The sequence below is a fragment of the Petaurus breviceps genome, unplaced genomic scaffold (assembly GCF_028583685.1).
Source record: "Petaurus breviceps papuanus isolate PSGF00001 unplaced genomic scaffold, PetGlider_PUasm1.0 530, whole genome shotgun sequence".
In the NCBI taxonomy this organism is placed as follows: domain Eukaryota; kingdom Metazoa; phylum Chordata; class Mammalia; order Diprotodontia; family Petauridae; genus Petaurus; species Petaurus breviceps.
In genome coordinates, this window is record NW_027186360.1 from 39,174 (window position 1) to 57,236 (window position 18,063).

Genomic DNA, 18,063 nt, shown 5'->3' on the forward strand with positions numbered 1-18,063 from the left:
AAACCCTAATCACTGCACAAAGAGGAAAGAGAGAGGGAGGCAGAGAGGGAGAGCAGCCTGAGTGCTGGAGGAGGCAGAGACAGAGTGGGGGTGGGGGTGGGGGACAGTGCCAGGGACAGAGGCAGGAGCTGAGGGAGACAGCCAGAGGGAGAGAGGGAAAAGCCCAGAACCGGGAGGAGAAAGGCAGACACCGCCAGAAAAAGGGCAGAGACCCGCAGAGACAGACAGAGAGCCAGAGAGAATCTTTGGGAATCTGAGGGGCAGAGAAGGAGGGAGGGCAGAGGAAAGGAGCTGAAGGAGATGAAGGCTAGAAGGGAGGGGAGGAGAGAGGGGGGGAGCAGAGCCAGAGAGATGCACTGACAAGGCAGACAGAGAAACCGAGACAGTGACCCAGCGACCACCCTGACCATCCGACTACCGACTAGGGGAAACAGGGCAGAGGCTTAGGGACTGAGACCCAAGGAAAGAGAGATGGAAGGAGGGAGGTGGGGGGAGGGGGAGAAGCCAAGGGGAGGAGAGCAAGGCAGATACACTGAGAAGGGAGAGCCTAAGGAGGGGAGGGGGGGAGGGAGGACATAGGAAGGAGGAGAGGGGGAAGGGAAAGCAAGAGAGGTGGAGAAGGAGAAAGGAATCCAGAGGAGGAGAGGAGGGGGAGGGGGGTGGGTGGAGGGAAAGGAAGCTGGGAGAGAGAAGTCTGGAAAGGGGACCCTGAGTGGTGAAAGGAGCCACGAGAGGCAGAGAAAGGGACTACTGCAGCATCCACAAGTCTCCCATCCAACGGGGGGGGGGGGGGCGTGGGGAGACCCAGGACAGCCTTACGCCCCTCCCCCCAACCACTGCCAAGGGGGGAATTCCTTGGAGCTTGAGGGAACCACAGAGAACCCCTGAGGAAGGCATGTGCTGGGGGGGCCCGAGGGCGGGAAGAGGGGGACCTCTTGCCCCGAAGGAATCCGGAGTTGCTGGGGTGAGTGCACCTCACTATGGGGGTGGCAGGTGGGTGGGTGGTGAAAGGGAAGGGAGGGAGAGAGTGAAACCCATAGAGACAGGTAGTAGGGAGAAAAGGAGAAAACGATAGAGAATAGAGATGGGGTGGGGAAGGAGCCGCCGGGAGGATTGGGAACAGTTAAGAAGGGGATGTTCTTGTCTAGGTTAGGAGGGAGGGCCTCTGTGGGGACGTGCCCCTAGACTCTGGGGGCAGCAGAAGGGCCGACCCCCACCATCCTACCCAAGTCTGGAGTTTCGCCTCTCTGCTTTAAGAGGGTCCTAGATGGGGGAGCCCCAGGAACTGGGGTACAGCCGCCACCCCTAACTGTCATACCCAGTCAATAGGAGATCTGCAGATGAACACAGAGACCCAGGGGGCAGGCAGAGATAGAGCATGGTTCTGATTCGCAGAGGTGTGTGTGAGTGTGTGTGTGTGCGCGCGCGCGCGTTCACCCAAGGGGGAGGGTGGCACGATGCCAGTGACTGTGTCTGTCTTTCTGTGTCTGTCTTTCTGCCCAGGTGTGTGCGTGTTCTGCTGAGCCCTTGTCTATACTATTGGTGAGATTGGGGGAGGGGGTTGGCAGGTGCAGCCCTGGGGATCCGTGTGGGTGTGTGGTGTGTGTTAGGGTTTGTGTGTGTGTCACCATGTTCTGCTGAATCAAGGGTATCGAGGGGTGGTGTAGGCACTGATGTGTGTGTGTGTCTGTAGTGTGAAGGTGTATTGTGGCGATGTTTGGGAGGGTGGGTCAGTTGGCATCAGCATTTACAATGGCACAGAATGTGTGGTATCGACGTGTGTCTATTAGTGTGCTATGTGATCAGTTTGAGTTCATTGTGTTACTGTGCAGAGGGATTGCCTAAGTCTGCTGGGATGCGTGTGGTTTGGTGCATCTGTGTGTATGAGAGCTGGGCTGGTGTTGTTTGGGGGAGTGTGTGTGTGTGTGAGTGAGTATGTGTGAAAGTGTGTGTGTTGTGAGAGAGTGTGTGTGAGAGAGTGTGCATGAGAGTGTGTGTATGTGTGAAAGTGTGTGAGAGAAAGTGTGTATGTGAGAGAGTGTGTATATGTGTGAAAGTGTGAGTGAGAGTGTGTGTGAGAGAGTGTGTGAGAGAATGTGTGTAAGAGTGTGGTGAGAAAGAGTGTGTGTGTGAGTGTGTTGTGTGTTTCTGAGAGAGAGAGAGAGAGAGAGAGAGTGTGTGTGTGTGTGTGTGTGTGTGTGTGAAGGTCTCCTTGGAATCAGCAGAGTCCCTGGCTTCACCTGGTAGCTCTTCTCTGGGCTATAGTAACCACTACCAGGTCACCTCTCCTCCTGATCTGTAAAACCAAAGGGCTACATTTGGTGATCTGGGTCCAGGATCTGCCATGTTGGGTTGGATTGGTGTATATGTTGGAAGAGTCAGGAGGAAGAGACGTGTGTGTCTCTGAATCGGCCTGGGCTCCTGTGTCTGCTGATGGGGGGCGGTGTGGGCATTCAGATGGGTGGGTTAGACCTGGGGTGGGGGGAGGATCCAGAAACCACTGAATTGGCAAATGGAAAGGAAACAACAGTGAGGGCCTCCTCTTTCCCTTCTAGAGGAGAATAGGTCAGGGAAGGGATAAAACAGCTCCCAGTAGGACCTGAGCCAAGCTCCCCACTTTCTCCCACCCTTCAGTCCCTCCTTCCCTACAGGTCTCCTCCACTTGTAGGCCTTTCTCCCCTCCCAATTCCCTTTCCATACTATATGCCCTACTGACAGCTCCCTCCAGATGCCCCAGCCCCTTCCCATCTCCCCTAGTCCTCTCCCCCACCTTCTCTTTACTTTAGTTATTGCTTTCCCATAACTGTCCTGCTCCCTCCCTTATTCTCCCAACCCCCCCCCATGCCCCTTCCTCATTACATCCCTCTCCTCTATAGATCTCCCAAGCTCCTCTATGATAGGAGAGTGAACCACCCCCCTTCTCTTTCCCCTCTACTCTAGCTTGAGGTTTTGAGGGCCAAAGAGGCCGAGGAAATCCAGATTCCTTGCCCCTTGCCCCCTTCCCCCCCATGAGTAAAGGGCTAGTGCCAGGGGTCCCAGCCCCCAGGCCCCTCTCCCCAGGTCACTACCAGGGGTCCCAGCCCCCAGGCCCCTCTCCCCAGGTCACTACCAGGGGTCCCAGCCCCCAGGCCCCTCTCCCCAGGGCACTGCCAGGGGTCCCGGCCCCCAGGTCCCTGTCCTTGTGTACTATCAGGGGTCCCGGCCCCCAGGCCCCTCTCCCCAGGGCACTGCCAGGGGTCCCAGCCCCCAGGTCCTTCTCCCTCACCTTTGGCCCTTGTCCCATGTTATTGCTGCCCCTCCCTCTGTCTCCCCCACCTCTATCCATCTCTCCCAGGAGGTCTGTTCTCTGCTCTCCTAGTTCTTGCCTGACTCTTCTCTTAGTACTAATAAACCCAATGCAGGTTCTCTAGACGAGGAAGCTGTGTGTGCATGTGTGTGTACAGGTGCCCTGACAATGGTAAATGGCCACCTCTCTGGATCTCAGTCTTCTCATCTGAAACATGAGAGGATTGGCTTAACTCATCTCCAGGCTAGCTGTGTGACTTTGGGAAGGACCCTGCCCCTCTCTGGGACGGTTTCCTCCTGCAGGTTTCTAACATGGGGCTCTCCGGGGACCTTCCAATCCCTGTGGATCTCTTCCTTGAAGACAGGAGGTTGGGGGAGGGCTGCCGAGACCCTGAGCCTGGTTTGCTAATCACATCCCTTCCTCTTCTGTCTCTCTGTCTCCTCACAGCCCCCCAGCACACCAGCCCACCCCACAGAGCATGAATATTGAGGATGGCTCGTCTTTGCAGCTCCTCGTGGCCCCTGCTGCTCCCCGGGAGGATGTCCTGGCCCCGAGGGGCCCTGCTCTTCCTCTGGCTCTGCTCCCCACAGCTGGGGGGTGGCGGGGGTGGCGCGGCCCTGGCGGCAGCTGCTGGAGGGGGGTCCCCACCAGCGACATCCTGCCCGGCAGCCTGTTCCTGCAGCAACCAGGCCAGCCGGGTGATCTGTACTCGGAGGGAGCTGGCTGAGGTTCCGGCCAGCATCCCAGTCAACACGCGATACTTGAACCTTCAGGAGAATGGGATCCAGGTGAGCAGCGGGCCGCGGGGTTCCGAGGCTAGGCCTTCTGGGCTGGAGGTGTGGGAGGAAGCTGGGGCTGTTTGGCCTGGACATTAGGCTTTAGGGAGACGAGCTGGTCGGCCTGGGCCGCCCAGGGGCCGCCGTGGGGGAGAAGCGGGGCCTGGCCGCCTCTCGAGTTTCTGATGGTGCTTTCAGGTTTACAGAACCGTATTCTCACAACTCTGTCGGGGAGGCACAGTCAGTAGGGTTATCTCCATTTTATGGATGGGGAAACTGAGGCTCAGTCAGAGAAGAGAAATTCCATGCCCAGTTCACCCAACTCATTAGTGTCTGAAGCCAGAGAGAAGAGCGAAAAGGGAGACGGGCTTAGGGTCTATAATAGGCAACCCCTCCTCACCACGGGACTGTCCCACCATGGAATCTGTAGCCTTCGTGAGTGACCTGACAACCTCAGAGCATAAGCCCGATCGCTGCCGGGATCAGGTCATTAGGCAAGGCCCTTCCACCCTCCGTGGGCCACAGTTTTCCCATTTGTAGGATCAGAAGGGATCTCCGGTGCCTCCCACCACTACGAAGGCGTTCCTCTGATTCCTCCTGTTTTAAGAACCCTGAGTTTCTGGGTCTCAGATGCCTCCCTCTTCGTGCGCCACAAGTCCCGTATTCTTGCTTTCTGTGGGTGTGGCCAAGCCTTTCCGTCCCACCCTTCCAGCGTGTGCGCGCCAGCCCCGCTTCCTCCCACCGGCGGAAGGGCTCAGCCCCCGCCCCTGGGGGACTCCCACCTCTCGGCTGCGCTCTCTTGTCCCCCGAGCAGTTGGGACTCTTGACTCTCGTCCATCTCTAGTCTCTTACCCTTTCGGTGTCAGACGGGGAGCCGGGAAGGGCTTCCCCAGAAGATTTCTCTGAAGCAGAGGGCAGAGGGAGGTCCTGAGACCAGGGTTCACGTCCCTGGGTCTCTCTCTATACCTTCCCTGTCAAGCTGAACGCTTTGTCTAGACTTCAGTGACTCCTAACGGACCCTACAGATCCCTGAGTCCAACTCCCTCATCTTACAGAAGGGGAAACTGAGGCCCCAGGGAAGGGATTTGCCCGAGGTTATACCGCAAGGCCCAGGTACAGAAGTGTAGATTTAGAGATGATGGAGGGACAGATGACACAAGCCTAAGGGGGGGGGGGGGGGAGAGGCACCATCAAGTCCAAAGTAGGAGAATGACCAAGCCACACCAGCCTGGCAGCTCTGTCACTGGCAGCCTGGGAGCAGGGGCTTCCTAGCTGCAGGATCTGGGGTGTCTGGACAGTCCAAGCCTGTCACAGGCTCTCTGAGAACTGCTAGAGCCAAGAAAACTTCTCTGTTTCTGTCTGTCTCCTCCTGTTTGTCTCTCCTTTGTCTCTCTGACTCAGTCTGTCTCAGACACACATGCTCGCTCGCGCGCACACACACACACCTGGAGTACATAATCCACACATAAGAATGCTGCAAGCAGCAGAGGGCAGGCTGTGCCAGGGTAGGGAGAGGATCAAAGGAGGTGGTGCCTGGAGAGGAGGGCAGAGTTGAGGAATCATGGGAGCAAAGGCTGCCAAGACTGTGGCCAGGCCCCCATGAGGTGCGGTGTGTGGCTCTGGCCACCACAGTTGGATCAGGACGTTCCTAGGCTGGGCAGCCACAGTGCCAAAGGGCCTCAGGACATGCCATATGGGCATCAGTGGGAGGCTCAGTTTGGAGAAGGCTCAGAGGAACATGACCTCCATCTTCAAGTGTTTGGGAGGCTGGCAAGTGGAGAAAGGACAGACATCCTGTCTGGCCCCAGAGGGACAGAAAAGAAGCAGTGGGGGAAGGTGGAGAGAGGAGAGCTGCTTCTCAAGGTCATTAGAGCCATCCCAAAGTAGAGTGGTCATCTCTCACTGGAAGTCTTCAAAGGAAGGCTGGATAACTGACTGTTTCAAGTAATGGAGGAGGTATTCTTTTGGGAGAGGGGGTTGGTGGTTTTGTGATTCTGAGGGACTGTCTCTGGGCTGAAACGTAGAGCACATGGCAAGGAGTCCTGGGAACTGAGGCTGGAATGTGGCACCAGAATATGGAGGGCCTTGAATGCCAGGCAAGAGTGTGACTTTGCCTTGGTAGGCAGCAGGGATTTGGAGGTACTGAAGGATTTGGAGCAAAGGGGAGCCATGACACTTGCATGGGGAGCCTTTCCGTTGGGCTCAGTTGCAGGAAGTTGTGTTTGGCTGGCATAGTCTCCAGAAGCCCAGGGTCCACTTCGGGCCGGAGGAGGCATGGCAGAAGGAAGACTGATAAATGTCTGTGAAAATATTTGGGGGAAGTTACAAAGCCCTTCTGAAAGAGCCCAGGCAGCTCAGGCTGGAAGGGGTCTTGGAGGGCATGCTGCCCAACCAACTGCCCAGTGCAGGGTGTCCCCCTTCCCCAAGATCTTCAGAGCTCACAGGAACCTCAGAGGTTACCAAAGCCAACTCATATCTGAACAGTAATCTGCTCCACACCATCTAGGAAAGGGGCCATCCAGCCTCAGCTGGGAGATCTCCAGGGACAGAGAACTCACTACCTACTGAGGCAGCCTGTTCCAATTTTGGAGAGCTTTAATTGTTAGCAAGTTCTTCCTGGTTTCCAGCCAAAATCTGCCTCCCTGGAACCCATCCTTCTTCCCCAATTCCACAGCACTTGAAGTATGGGCGGCCATTGATAGCTAGGTGAGAGGTGGATGGATTTCTGGTCCTGCAGTCAGGAGGACCATAGTTGGAATCTGGCCTCAGATGGTGACTGTGACCCTGGGCAAGTGACTTTGTCTGAGTCTCAGTTTCCTCATCTAGGATGAGGATGATAACAGCACCTCCCTCCCAGCGCTGCTTCGATGATCAAATGAAATGATGTTTGTAAAGGGCTTTGCTGACTTGGAGGTGCTGTATAAACACTGGATAGTATCAGTATTAATCACCTTTATGATCAAATTTCCAAGGTCCTTTCAGCCAGGAGAAGCCATAGCTCTCCATGTGCAGTGCTTGCTGACTCTTCCCAACCAGGCTTGTGCACACACTTTCATCAAAAGCAGTGTGGTAGCCTGGGAGTAGCACCAGCCGGAGAATGGGCTGCAGCCATGGTGGCTGATCCCTGGGTGACCTCAGCAGAGCTCAGAGACTGCCTATAGACCATCCACAGAGGCTCTGTCCTCTGGAGCAGCGGGGCTGCTTGCATGGAGGGAGTGGCCTTCGAGGTATAGTGACAAGTCCCTGAAGGATCAGGGAGACAGAACAAATTCTCCTGTTGGGCAGACAAGCCAAATGAGGCCCAGGTAATAGAGGATCCTGCCCGTGGCCCTCCAGCTAGCAAACCTCAAAGCAGGGCCCTCAGAAGCCAGAGGAGGTTAACAGGGCAGAGCCAATGTCCCCCATAGTCACTGAACCTGTGCCTGCCTCAGTTTCCTGACCTGGAAAATGTGGATTCTAATAACACCAATCTCAGGGCTGTTGTGCAGATCCAATGAGATCCTAAATGCTCATGGCCTTCTGTCTCTGGAAGTACCATTGCTGAGGCCCTGTCAGGGCAGCTGTGTAGAGACTGGAGAATGGATGAGGCGCCACACCACGGGGCTAGGGGAGGGCCCATGTCTCAGGCTTCAGCAAAGGAAGCCGACAGGCTCTATGAACTCTGGCCCTCGGGCTTGTCTTTCCTTCCTGGCTAACGTTCTGGTATAAGGAAGGCCTTTGTGAATGCCTGGGAGGGCCCAGACCACCACACACCAGCACCAGGGGGCTGCCTTTCCAACAAGTCAGGCCTGGCTCACCTCGAGTCCCTTCTGGACGAGGAGCTCCCTGGCAGAGGAAGACAATGTCTCAGGTATCGTTGACAGCCTTTGATGAGCTATCGGCTATCAATGGCTCCATGCTAGTACATTTAGACAGAAGCCTCGGTGTTACCATGGCAGGAGGTCTCCACTGGAGTGCCCCCACGGAGCTGACTTGGCTTTCTCTTGGTGGTCAGTGAGTGACTTGGGGAAAGGCCCACTCATCAGACTTGCAGATGATACCAAGCTGGCAGGGACAGCAAACACACGGCATGAGAGTCGAGATCCAGACAGACTTGGACAGGCTAAAGCCCTAGGCTAAATCTAATAAGGTGAAATCTCACCAGAGGGATAAATGCAAAGTCTTATACCCCAGTTCCAAAAGCTGAGGTCACATGGATGAGATGGGGCATCAGGGTGAGACGGGATTTTGTCTGACAAGGATCTGGGTGTTCTAGTGGGTCACAAGCTCAATCTGAGTGATCTGTGGGATGTGGAAACCATAAAATCTAGCATAAACTTGGGCTACATGGAAGCGCACGGCTCCAGGAAGACCACAGCTAGAGACCTCTCTGGTTCAGTCCTGAGGCCCAGGACTTAGGAAAGACATTAGTGGGCTGATGGAGGGGGTCCAGACAGAGATGGCCAGAAGGATGGAGAATCTCAGCTGCCATGACATCTGAGGAGCTGTTTGAGGCACTGGGCACATTCAGCCTAGAGACAGGAGTCTCGGGGGAAAGGCGATGGCTTTTCTTTCAGGACTATTGGAGAAGAGTGGACTTTTTCTATTTGGCCCCAGAGGAAAGAGCAGGAGCCTGGGGGAGAACGTCAGAGAAGTCCCTAGGGGTTGGGAACTGTCCAGGGTGAAACAGGCTGCCCCTCCCTGGAGGACCTCTCCTCAGCCCCACTGGAGAAGGGCTGGTTGGGTAAGACTCAGAGATGCTGCCATTCTGTGGTTCTACCCATGAAGCCACAGAAGGAACCTTAGATCTCAAAGTTCTCCCCATCCCCTTTTCACAAAGAGGAAACAAAGGCCCTAGAGGGAGGTGACTTGCCCAAGGTCACACAGTCAATGACAGAGACTTCTGGCTCCTGCCCGTTGTTCGTCTCTTTGTACTGAACGATCCTGGGATATTCTAAAGAGAGTTCGGGGTGGGGCAGTATTCTATAGACATTCCATAGTAATAATAACAATAACTAATATTTCTATGTATGTGTGCATATCACATAAAGAAGTGGTATTGAGTGTTTTTAAAAATTGGCACCTTTTGTTTTTAACATCCCCTTCATTTCTAAACATCTTCCTCCACTATCTGGGCTCAGGAAGACCTGAGTTCAAATCGAGCCTTAAACACTTGTGCGCTCTGTGACCCCAGGTCAGTCACTGAACCTCTCTGGACCTTGGTTTCTTTATCTGTAAAATGGGGGTCATGATAGCATCTACCTGCCAGGATTGTCGTGAAGATCAAATGAGATAATATCTGAAGGTGATTATAGTAGTGCCTAATGCATGGTAACCACTTATCTGTAAGGTGATTATAGTAGTGCCTGACACATGGTAACCACTTATCTGTATGGTGATTATAGTAGTGCCTGACACATGGTAACCACTGAATAAATCCCTCCTTCCTTCTCTCCCTCCTTCCTTCCCTACTGTATCCCTCCTTTCACTCCCTCCTTCATTCTTCCTTCCTTCTTCCCTTTTTTCCCCTTACTTCTTTCTTTCATTCTTCTCCTTCCTTCCCTCATTCCTTCCTCCTTTCTGTTCTCCATCCCTCATCCTTCCTCTGTCCTTTCCTTCCTCCCTACCTTTCATTCCTCCTATCCTTCCTCCTTCCCTCATCCTTCCTTCACTTCTTTCTTTATTTCCTTCCTCTTCTTCCTTCCTACCTTCCTCCCTTTGCTCCTTCCCTCCCTCCCTCTTTCCTTCCATCCTTCTTCCCTATCCACCAAGACTTCTCTTGTGATAAAGAATACAGAAGAGAAAAACAGCATCCCAGGGCAGCCATCCCCACCATCCCCCCGCCTTGTAGCATCTGCTGGGTGGCTTTGTCTTGGGGAGCTCACACTGCTGAAAGCACCTGGATTTTTCCAGAGTACTCCTCACACAAGAACCCTTGGAGGTAGACAGGCTCAAAATGATTGCATTCATTTTATACAGGAGGAAATGGAGTCTCCAAGATGTGAAGGGCTGTGCTCAGGGTCACCCAGGTGTGTGGATGGAGGTTCAGAGTTGGAACCCAAATCCAGGCATGCTGGCTTCCTGCTCGATGTCACCTCCTCTCTGACCACCCTCTTCTGGCCAGACAACATCCCTGTCCCCAGCCCAGAGAGGAGGGTGCCGGGGGTCCTGGGCCTTCCATAGCTCTAGTGTATCTAGCCTGACACTTTGGGGAAACATCAGGCCAAATACACAATGGGGAAAAGTAATGTCTTAAAAGCCTACCCTCTGAGTCATTGAGGGACATGAGGCTCCCTCCCCTATTCCAGGACCTGACCTGCCCAGGACCAGAGCTTCACTAGACATAGGGCAACTAGATGGCCAAGTGGCTAGAGAACCAGGCCTGGGAGTCAGGAAGACTTGAGTTTAAACCTGGCTTCAAAGTCCTTACTATCTGTATGACTCTGGGCAAGTCACAGCACCCTGTTTGCCTCTGTTTCCCCATCTGTCAAACAGGAATGATAATAACAGCACCCTCTTCCTAGGGTTTTTGTGAGGGTCAAGCAAGAGGATAATTGTGAAGCACTGTGCACACACACAATGCCTGGGACACAGGAGGCAATCTGTGAGTGTTAGCTATTGCTACTGTTGTTCCAGATTGAATTCAGCATGTCCACGCTTTCCCCTTGCACCCCAGACAGGCCTGGCTGTCTCACTCACCTCCCTTCTGCATAATAGCAGATACTTCTCTGGTGCCTTATAGTTTCAGAATCCCTTCTCTTTTGACAGATGGGGGAACTGACATTGCCAGAGCCTGAGTGCTTTACCCCAGATCACCCAGCTATTAAAGGCTGTCCTTCAGATTCCAAATCCAGGGCTGAAATCCTAACATTGATGTGGATGTGGAGAGTACTGGTTCTGGAGTCAGAAAGATCCCCTCATAGCCCTGGGCAGCACTCTGTGGGCCTTGAACCTGCATAACGGGGGTTGCCCTGCTCTGTTGAGAGGGGGTGTCAAGATTGGGAGGGAGCTCCCCATAGGTCAGAGCCCCAGTCCCTACCTCCCATCTCTGTAGCCTTGTGAAATGTAGAAAATGCATCCCTTGTAACTACCTTGAGGGGAGGATGGCACTTCGGCGATGATTTTCTCCTTACATTTGGAGAAACTAAGTCTTCTCACACAGCTCCTAAGGGGTGAAGTTGGGACACAGAAGCAGACCTCCTGCCTCCACAGCCAGCACCTTCCTCACTCCTGGGCTCTAGCTCTCTGTGCCTCAAATAAGTGTTGACTTTCCTGCCTCCAGCCCTTTTCCTATGCAATTCTCACTGGGCCATGAAAGACCACCTGCAGGTCCCTCATCAACAGCATTTGCCCCCATCAGACTTCACTCAGCCCTCTGGTGCATTATTTAATACCTGCAGCATGGTTCACAGTTACCCCAGTGACCTGTGTGCCTGCCATATTGGCTTACTAGGCTCTAAGCCTCCTGAGAACAGGGACTTTGTCTGTCACACCCAAGCTTTTATCTGCCTCAGGTCCTACCCGTGGTAGCTGCTTAAACCACTGTATTTTTTAAAGCGTAATTAAATCAAAGATTTTGCATATGTTTGTTCAGCAGCTCCAGAGTGCAAAACTAGTACTCATTACTGAGAATTCAAGTTGAAAACAAACATGGTCCCCACTCCTACACACACACACACACACCTCCCCAGGAGCTGAATCTAACAAGGTAAAATTTAGTAGGGATAAAATGTAAATCTTACACTTGGGTTCAAGAATTCAACATCATAAATACAAGATGGGAGAGGCATGGTTGGAGTGTTCTTCTGAAAAAAGATTTGGGGTTTTGAGTAGCCTGCAAAAATAACACGAGCCATCTGTATGCTGTGGAATTCCCTGAAAGCCACTGAGAGCTTGGGCTGCATTAGGAGGGGCTGAGGCGGCGGTCCTACTGTGCTCTGCCCTGGCTAGACCAGGATCAGACATTGAGAGCTTGGAGGGACCCTAGAGTTATCTAGTCCTGGGATTCTGGAGCAGTTTTACAGGGCAGGGAGATCTAAGATGTGTCCACAAATAATGAGAAGCCAGTCTATGAAAAGTACAAAGAAGAAATCCACTTGAGCCTCCAGGAGGGCTTCCTGGAGGAAAAGGCCCCTGAGAGGATGGAAACTGGATCTGGGGAGGGGGTGACCTAAGCTAGGGTGTGGTGTAAGAGAGGGCAGGAGGAGAATGGAGGCTGAGTTATCCATTTTAGCAAGAGAGTATTGTGACATGAGGCAGGAAGTATGGTGGCAGCAGACTGTGGTAGGCTTTGAGTACCAGGATAGGGTATCTAGTAATAATACAAATCACTGACATTCTATAGTAATAATGGCAATAACTAATATTTCTATGTATGTGTGCATATCACATAAATAATATTTCTATTATTTAAAGTTTTCAAAGTGTTTATAAATATCTCATTTGATCCTCTCAAAACCCTTGAGAGATGGGGCTATAATTCTTCCTATTTTTACAGATGAGGAAACTGAGGCATGCAGAGATGATGTGGTTTCTCCAGGGTCACAGAACGATTAAGTGTCTGAAACAGGATTTGAACTCAGGTCTCCCCAGCGCCAGGTCTAACATTTGACTCCCTGTACCTCTTAGCTGCCTAAGGTTTGCCCAAGGCTTTATAAACAGTATCTCCTTTGGGTCTCACAACAGTCCTGGGAGGTGGGTGCATAGATAAAGAAATGGCCTTGCCCTAGGTCTCACCACTAGAAAGTGATGGAGGGATTTGAACCCAGGTGTTCCCGATTCCCAGTCCAGCATGGCCTGGTCTATGAGCTGTGCCAGAATAGGAAGTAGTGGGGAGCCCCTGGAGGTTTTCATAAAAAATCACAGGCCTGTAGAATCAGGCGGGCACTTCAGAGGACTTCTTGTTCATCCCCAGTACCCCCTCTCCCAAGGAGAAGGTCCACATAATCCTTAAACGTTCCCATTTGCTTCCCCTACATAGTGATGTCCATTATGTCAATGTTGCTAATTAAGAAGAGGCTTAGTGATGAGAGCACTGGCCATGGTGCTAGGAAGTCTTGGGTTCCGGTCCCACTCTGAGCCTTCCTGACTGTGTGACCTCCAAGGAGGCACTAAAGGTCTTCGTGTTCTGGGCAGCTTACTGAGACAGAGGGAGCAGAGAAGCAGCCGACATTGTTCAAGGGCCTTTTCCTGACCCTAATGAAATTACAGGGCAGCCTCTTTCCCCTTACAATATCACCTCAGGTAACCCTGAGAGGGAGGCTCTCAAGGTAGATATAAGTGTTAGAGTACTGACTTTACAGAAGCCAAAAATTAGCTCCAGAGAGGCTGAGTCAAGTGGTTCATAGTGAGAGAACTTGGGTTTTCTGACACCAAATCCAGTTCTCTGACTCCCAGGTACCAGCTGCCTCCTCATTCAGCAAATACTGATCACCTTCTGAGTCTGAAGCCCAGTGTTCAATGTTGGAAGGAAGGAAGGAAGGAAGGAAGGAAGGAAGGAAGGAAGGAAGGAAGGAAGGAAGGAAGGAAGGAAGGAAGGAAGGAAGGAAGGAAGGAAGGAAGGAGGGAAGGACGGAGGGGTGGGGGGGGGGGAGGGAGGGAGGGAAAGAGGGTTAAGTGATCTACTCAGGGTCACAGTTAATAAAAGTCCAAGACCTGGGCGGCTAGGTGGCACAGTGAATAGAGAACCAGCCCTGGAGTTAGAAGGACCTGAGTTCAAATCTAGCCTCAGACACTTAACACAAAAACTAGCCATGTGACCTTGGGCTTAACCCAATTGCCCTACAAAAAGCAAAAAAAAAGTCCAAGACCACATTTGAACTCAAGTCTTCCTGACCCCAGGACCAGCTCTATCAATTTTGCCATCTAGTACCTTTATCGGGAACTATTTAAGTAGACCTGAGATGTGGTCACCACCCTCAAGGAGTTCACAGTACAATTAAGGAAATAAGACACAAACATATGAAATGATAATTAATAATAGACAGTATGTGACAAGTACTCAGTGAGGCGTCTCAGGAGAGGGAGAATCCCTAGTGTCTAGGAAGTCCAGAAAAGCTTGCTAGAAGAGATGAGATGTCCTGGGTCTCAGCAAATGACTAGGATTTGGATGAAGAACTGAAGGGACATGCAGCTGGGGAGATTGGCACTGAGAGGTGGAAAGCACAAAACTTTTTCAGGGAATAGAGAGTCTTCCAAGCAGACAAGAGAGGAGGGGTGGGCAGAAGAGTAAGTGGGAAAGGCAGGAGGAGGTCCTGAGTGTTCAGAGCAAGCCTGTATTTGATCTCATAGGCAATTAGGGCCACCAAATTATGTTTTCCTCAGGCTGCTCTAAATATTGGTCTATAATGCTTACCTAGAGCCACTTGGTAGAGGGCTGGGAAGGCTCAGATAAATTTGGATAGAAGAGGAGGTAGGCAAGCCAACAAGGTAAGCCAGTCTTAGGGCTTGCCTAAGAGACTTGTGTCCAGAACAAGGGAAGATAGGTCTGCCATTCTCTGTCCTGGACAGAGTGCACCTGGAGTCTGTGGTCACCATTCAGAAGCTTTTCCTGATTTTCCAACTGCTAGTGTCCTTCCCTAAACTACCTTGTGTCTATTGTGTATTTATGCCCATGTTGTCTCCTCCAGCAGAATGCAAGCTCCTTGAGGACAGGCACTATCTTGTCTTTGCATTCCCACCCCTCAGAAAGATATAAGGACTAGTGTAGTCCATAGCAAAAGCTTAATAGATGTGTGATGATCGACTGATTAAATATCATGTTTACTTCTGGTCACTATATTTTTGTAAGGAAATTTGTATACATGACTGTGTCTAGGGACGGATAACCAGGCTGGAGAGAGGACTTCAAACTCTGCTTAAGAGGTGGTTGAAGGATCTGGAAATGTTTAGGTTGAGGAAGAGGGAGCAGGAGGAGCGGGTGATTGACCTCTCCCAATATTTGAAAGCCATTGTGTGAAAGAGGAATGGACCTGTTTATTCTGTGTAGTCATCAAGGGTAGAACCAGAAGCCATGAAGATGCAAAGAGGCAGATTTGGTAAAGCCATTTCATCTTCAGATGGGAGAAGATCATAGTTGTTACCTAGTCCACCTCCAACCTGAAATATGGCACCCATTTGCCAACATAATCAATCTCTTGACTCTACGTAAGTGAAAACAGACCTCTTTGGTCACTAAGGAGTTCCTAATTCCTACAGTTGTTCAAATAGAACATCTCTCAACACTCAGGGGAATAATTGCTGTAGTACAGTGGGAAGAACACTGACTGTGGATTCTGAGAACTGGGGTTTAAGCTCTGTACCTCCCAGATTCATGATTTTTGGTGAGTCCCCCAAGCTGTAGCCTCCCAAGTCCATAAAATGAGAATTATATGGGGCCGTTGTGAGACTCACATGAGATAGATACCTTAGGCAGAGGTGTTTGCCAGATAAATGACAGCTTTGACCATGGTGATGGAAAAGAGATTCCTGCTGTGCTTCAGGGGCTTCAGGGGCTGGAGTGGATGCCTCTGAGCCCTTCTAGATCAGAGTTCCATGAGCACACAGAGATGTTTGAGAAGGGCATGAATGTGGGAGGTGATGTGGAGATCAACCAGGATACTGTAACAATTGTCTTGGATGCTAAGCCAAGACCTTCTGGGTGCCCAGCAGGTTTAGAAGACAGTCCCTGACTTCAAGGAGATTACAGTCTTGATCACTGAGCAAGTAGGATGAGATGAGTGCTGGATGCTTTCATGTTTACAGAGCATTTCCTCGCCGCAGATCCCAGGAGAAACGATGAAACAGAAGCTGGTGACCCAGTAGGAGAGAGCCTAGGGCATGGCCAGGGGGAGAGCACAGGGTCCTGGGAGTTTAGAGTGGGGAAATCAAAAGAAGCAGGAGAGCCAGAGAGGTTGGGGAAGGCTTTGTCAAGGAGGTGGGGCTTAAGCAGGGGAGCTTTTGGAGAATGTAGAGAATTCTGGGAGCATTCCCTGGATAGCAACGGGAAATAGGAAATAGGTTGGGACCAGATTGTGGAAGGGTTTGAATGCCAGACTAAGAAGTTTGGTCGTGGGGGAATGCATGTGATGAAAGGAAGTAATGAACAGAAAATGAGAGGAGCCCAGTGGACAATCACAAGGAAAGAATGGGTGGCACCTGCTTGTGGACTTGCTGTTGAGAAAAGAGAAGAGGGGAAGATCCAGAGATTTCAGGCCTGAAGGGACCAGGAAGAGGGAAGGGGCCAGTGACTATCAAGGAGAAGAGTTGATGAACCCAGATTCTTACAGGTGAAGTTCCAGTGCTAGACAAAATGGCTTCAAAGCTTCCTTCAATGTCCACTATTCTGTGATCCTAGAAGTGAAAGAGTCGGTGGTTCAGTAAGCTCCCTGTCACTGGAGATATTCAAGCCAAGGCTGGGGGACTGTCGGCCTCACGGAGTTGGGGGTGAATGCACTTCTCCATTTTGCATTTGAATTAGTTGGGGTTCTCAGGCCCATGCAACCCTGATGTGCTGAAGTTTACATTGTTAGCGATAGAGAGGTTTCAGCTCTGACAGGGACAGCGGTGTGCTGGGCCAACCTCATACAGGCTCCCAAGAGCTGGTTGTTAAATTTTCAGCGTGAGCATTTATTCCTTAAAATTGGCAAGCGCTGTAACTGAGAGCTGATTTATTGTTTTGTTCATTGTCTGGACTTAAGGCAGTGATGGAGAAAATATTGGTAATGCAGATTAAACTGTGCATACATTTCCTGCCACACCACACCCATAGCCAGTTGTTAAACATTTACCACCCTTGGTTAAGGGACTGGAGAAATAGCCAAGTATGGATATAAGGAAATCAGGGGAAGAGATCAGGTCTGGAGGTGGAGTTCCAGGAGTCATATGTGTAAATAGAAGTAGTAACTGAGATCATGTGACATTTATAAAGTGAGCAAAGCAGGGTTTCTAAAAATATTTTCAGTCCTCAGAACCTTTTGGTTTGACTGAGAATGTCTTCCATCCTTCCCTTAATCCATCCTTCCCTTCACCACAGCCCCAAACCAAGCCCCTGGAAGCATGAGACAAATGGCCTGCCTTCTGATCAGACACCACTGAAGCCTTACCTGATTTCTCTGAATGATCTCATGGCAGTGATTCATTGTTACCAGGCAGAGCTGTAACACTGTAGCCCCCCAGATCTGGGCTGAGGGATCACCTTTCACTGAGATCTGTTTGGTGCTTAGGTCTCCAAGCCTCTAAGAACTGGTCCAAGGCTCAATCCTTGCCTGGTCAGTTCACTCCCATTTCAGTGGAAGCCGAGGTAGCACCTTCTATTTGAATCTACTCTGTAACAAACAATTCTATAGGCTCCAAGTGTCACAGATTCAGAACTGAAGGAACCCCAAAGGGGTTCAAATCCCTGATTTGATAGATGAGGAAGCTGAAGCTGATGGACATTGAGTGACTTGTCCAGAGTGACAGGGATAGTGAAGTGTCAGAGGAGGATTTGAACTTGTATCTTTTGACTCTAAAGCTACCCTTACCCCCCATCATAAAATCACGTCTGTTTTGAACTAGAATGACTTTAGAAATCAAAAGGTAAAAGAATTCTCATTTTACAGTTGGGGAAACTGAGTCCCACCAAGACAAATTGGTTTGCCCACGATTACACACAAAGTTAGGGTCCAGTTCTCCTGACTCCTAGCTCAGGATTCCTGCGTCTGTATTGCTGCCTACAAGGATACAATTTGTAAAGATTCTCCTTGGACAATTATGTGAGATTTATGTTTATCAAGCACTTCTTCTGGGCTGGACACTGTAGGGAATACTTAAAGAAGAAGGGCATTGATGCAGTGGAGAGAATGCTGAACTAGGAGTCAGGAAAACTTGGGTTTGAATCCTGCCTCTGAAGCAGCTGTGCTAACATTGGACCTTCTCTGCAGCCCTCAACTCCCAGGCTCATTGTGGGGGTCAAAAGGGACCCTGTATGTAAAGCATTTGGCAAACCCCAGACTCTCTGATTATCCCACACAAAAAGAAAAGCGTGGTCCCTGATGCTGGCTG

General features: G+C 51.2%; 1 protein-coding gene across 1 annotated transcript in view; it reads left to right on the forward strand.

The window, feature by feature from the left end:
* Positions 1 to 655: 655 nt before the first annotated feature.
* LRRC4B (leucine rich repeat containing 4B) overlaps positions 656 to 18,063 on the forward strand; it is a 34,734-nt gene continuing 17,326 nt past the window's right edge. Inside the window, exons 1-2 of the mRNA XM_069102139.1 lie at positions 656 to 964; positions 3,734 to 4,074. Of these exons, the coding sequence (XP_068958240.1) occupies positions 3,778 to 4,074 (297 nt within the window). The 5' untranslated portion in view covers positions 656 to 964; positions 3,734 to 3,777. The remainder of the gene's footprint in view (positions 965 to 3,733; positions 4,075 to 18,063) is intronic.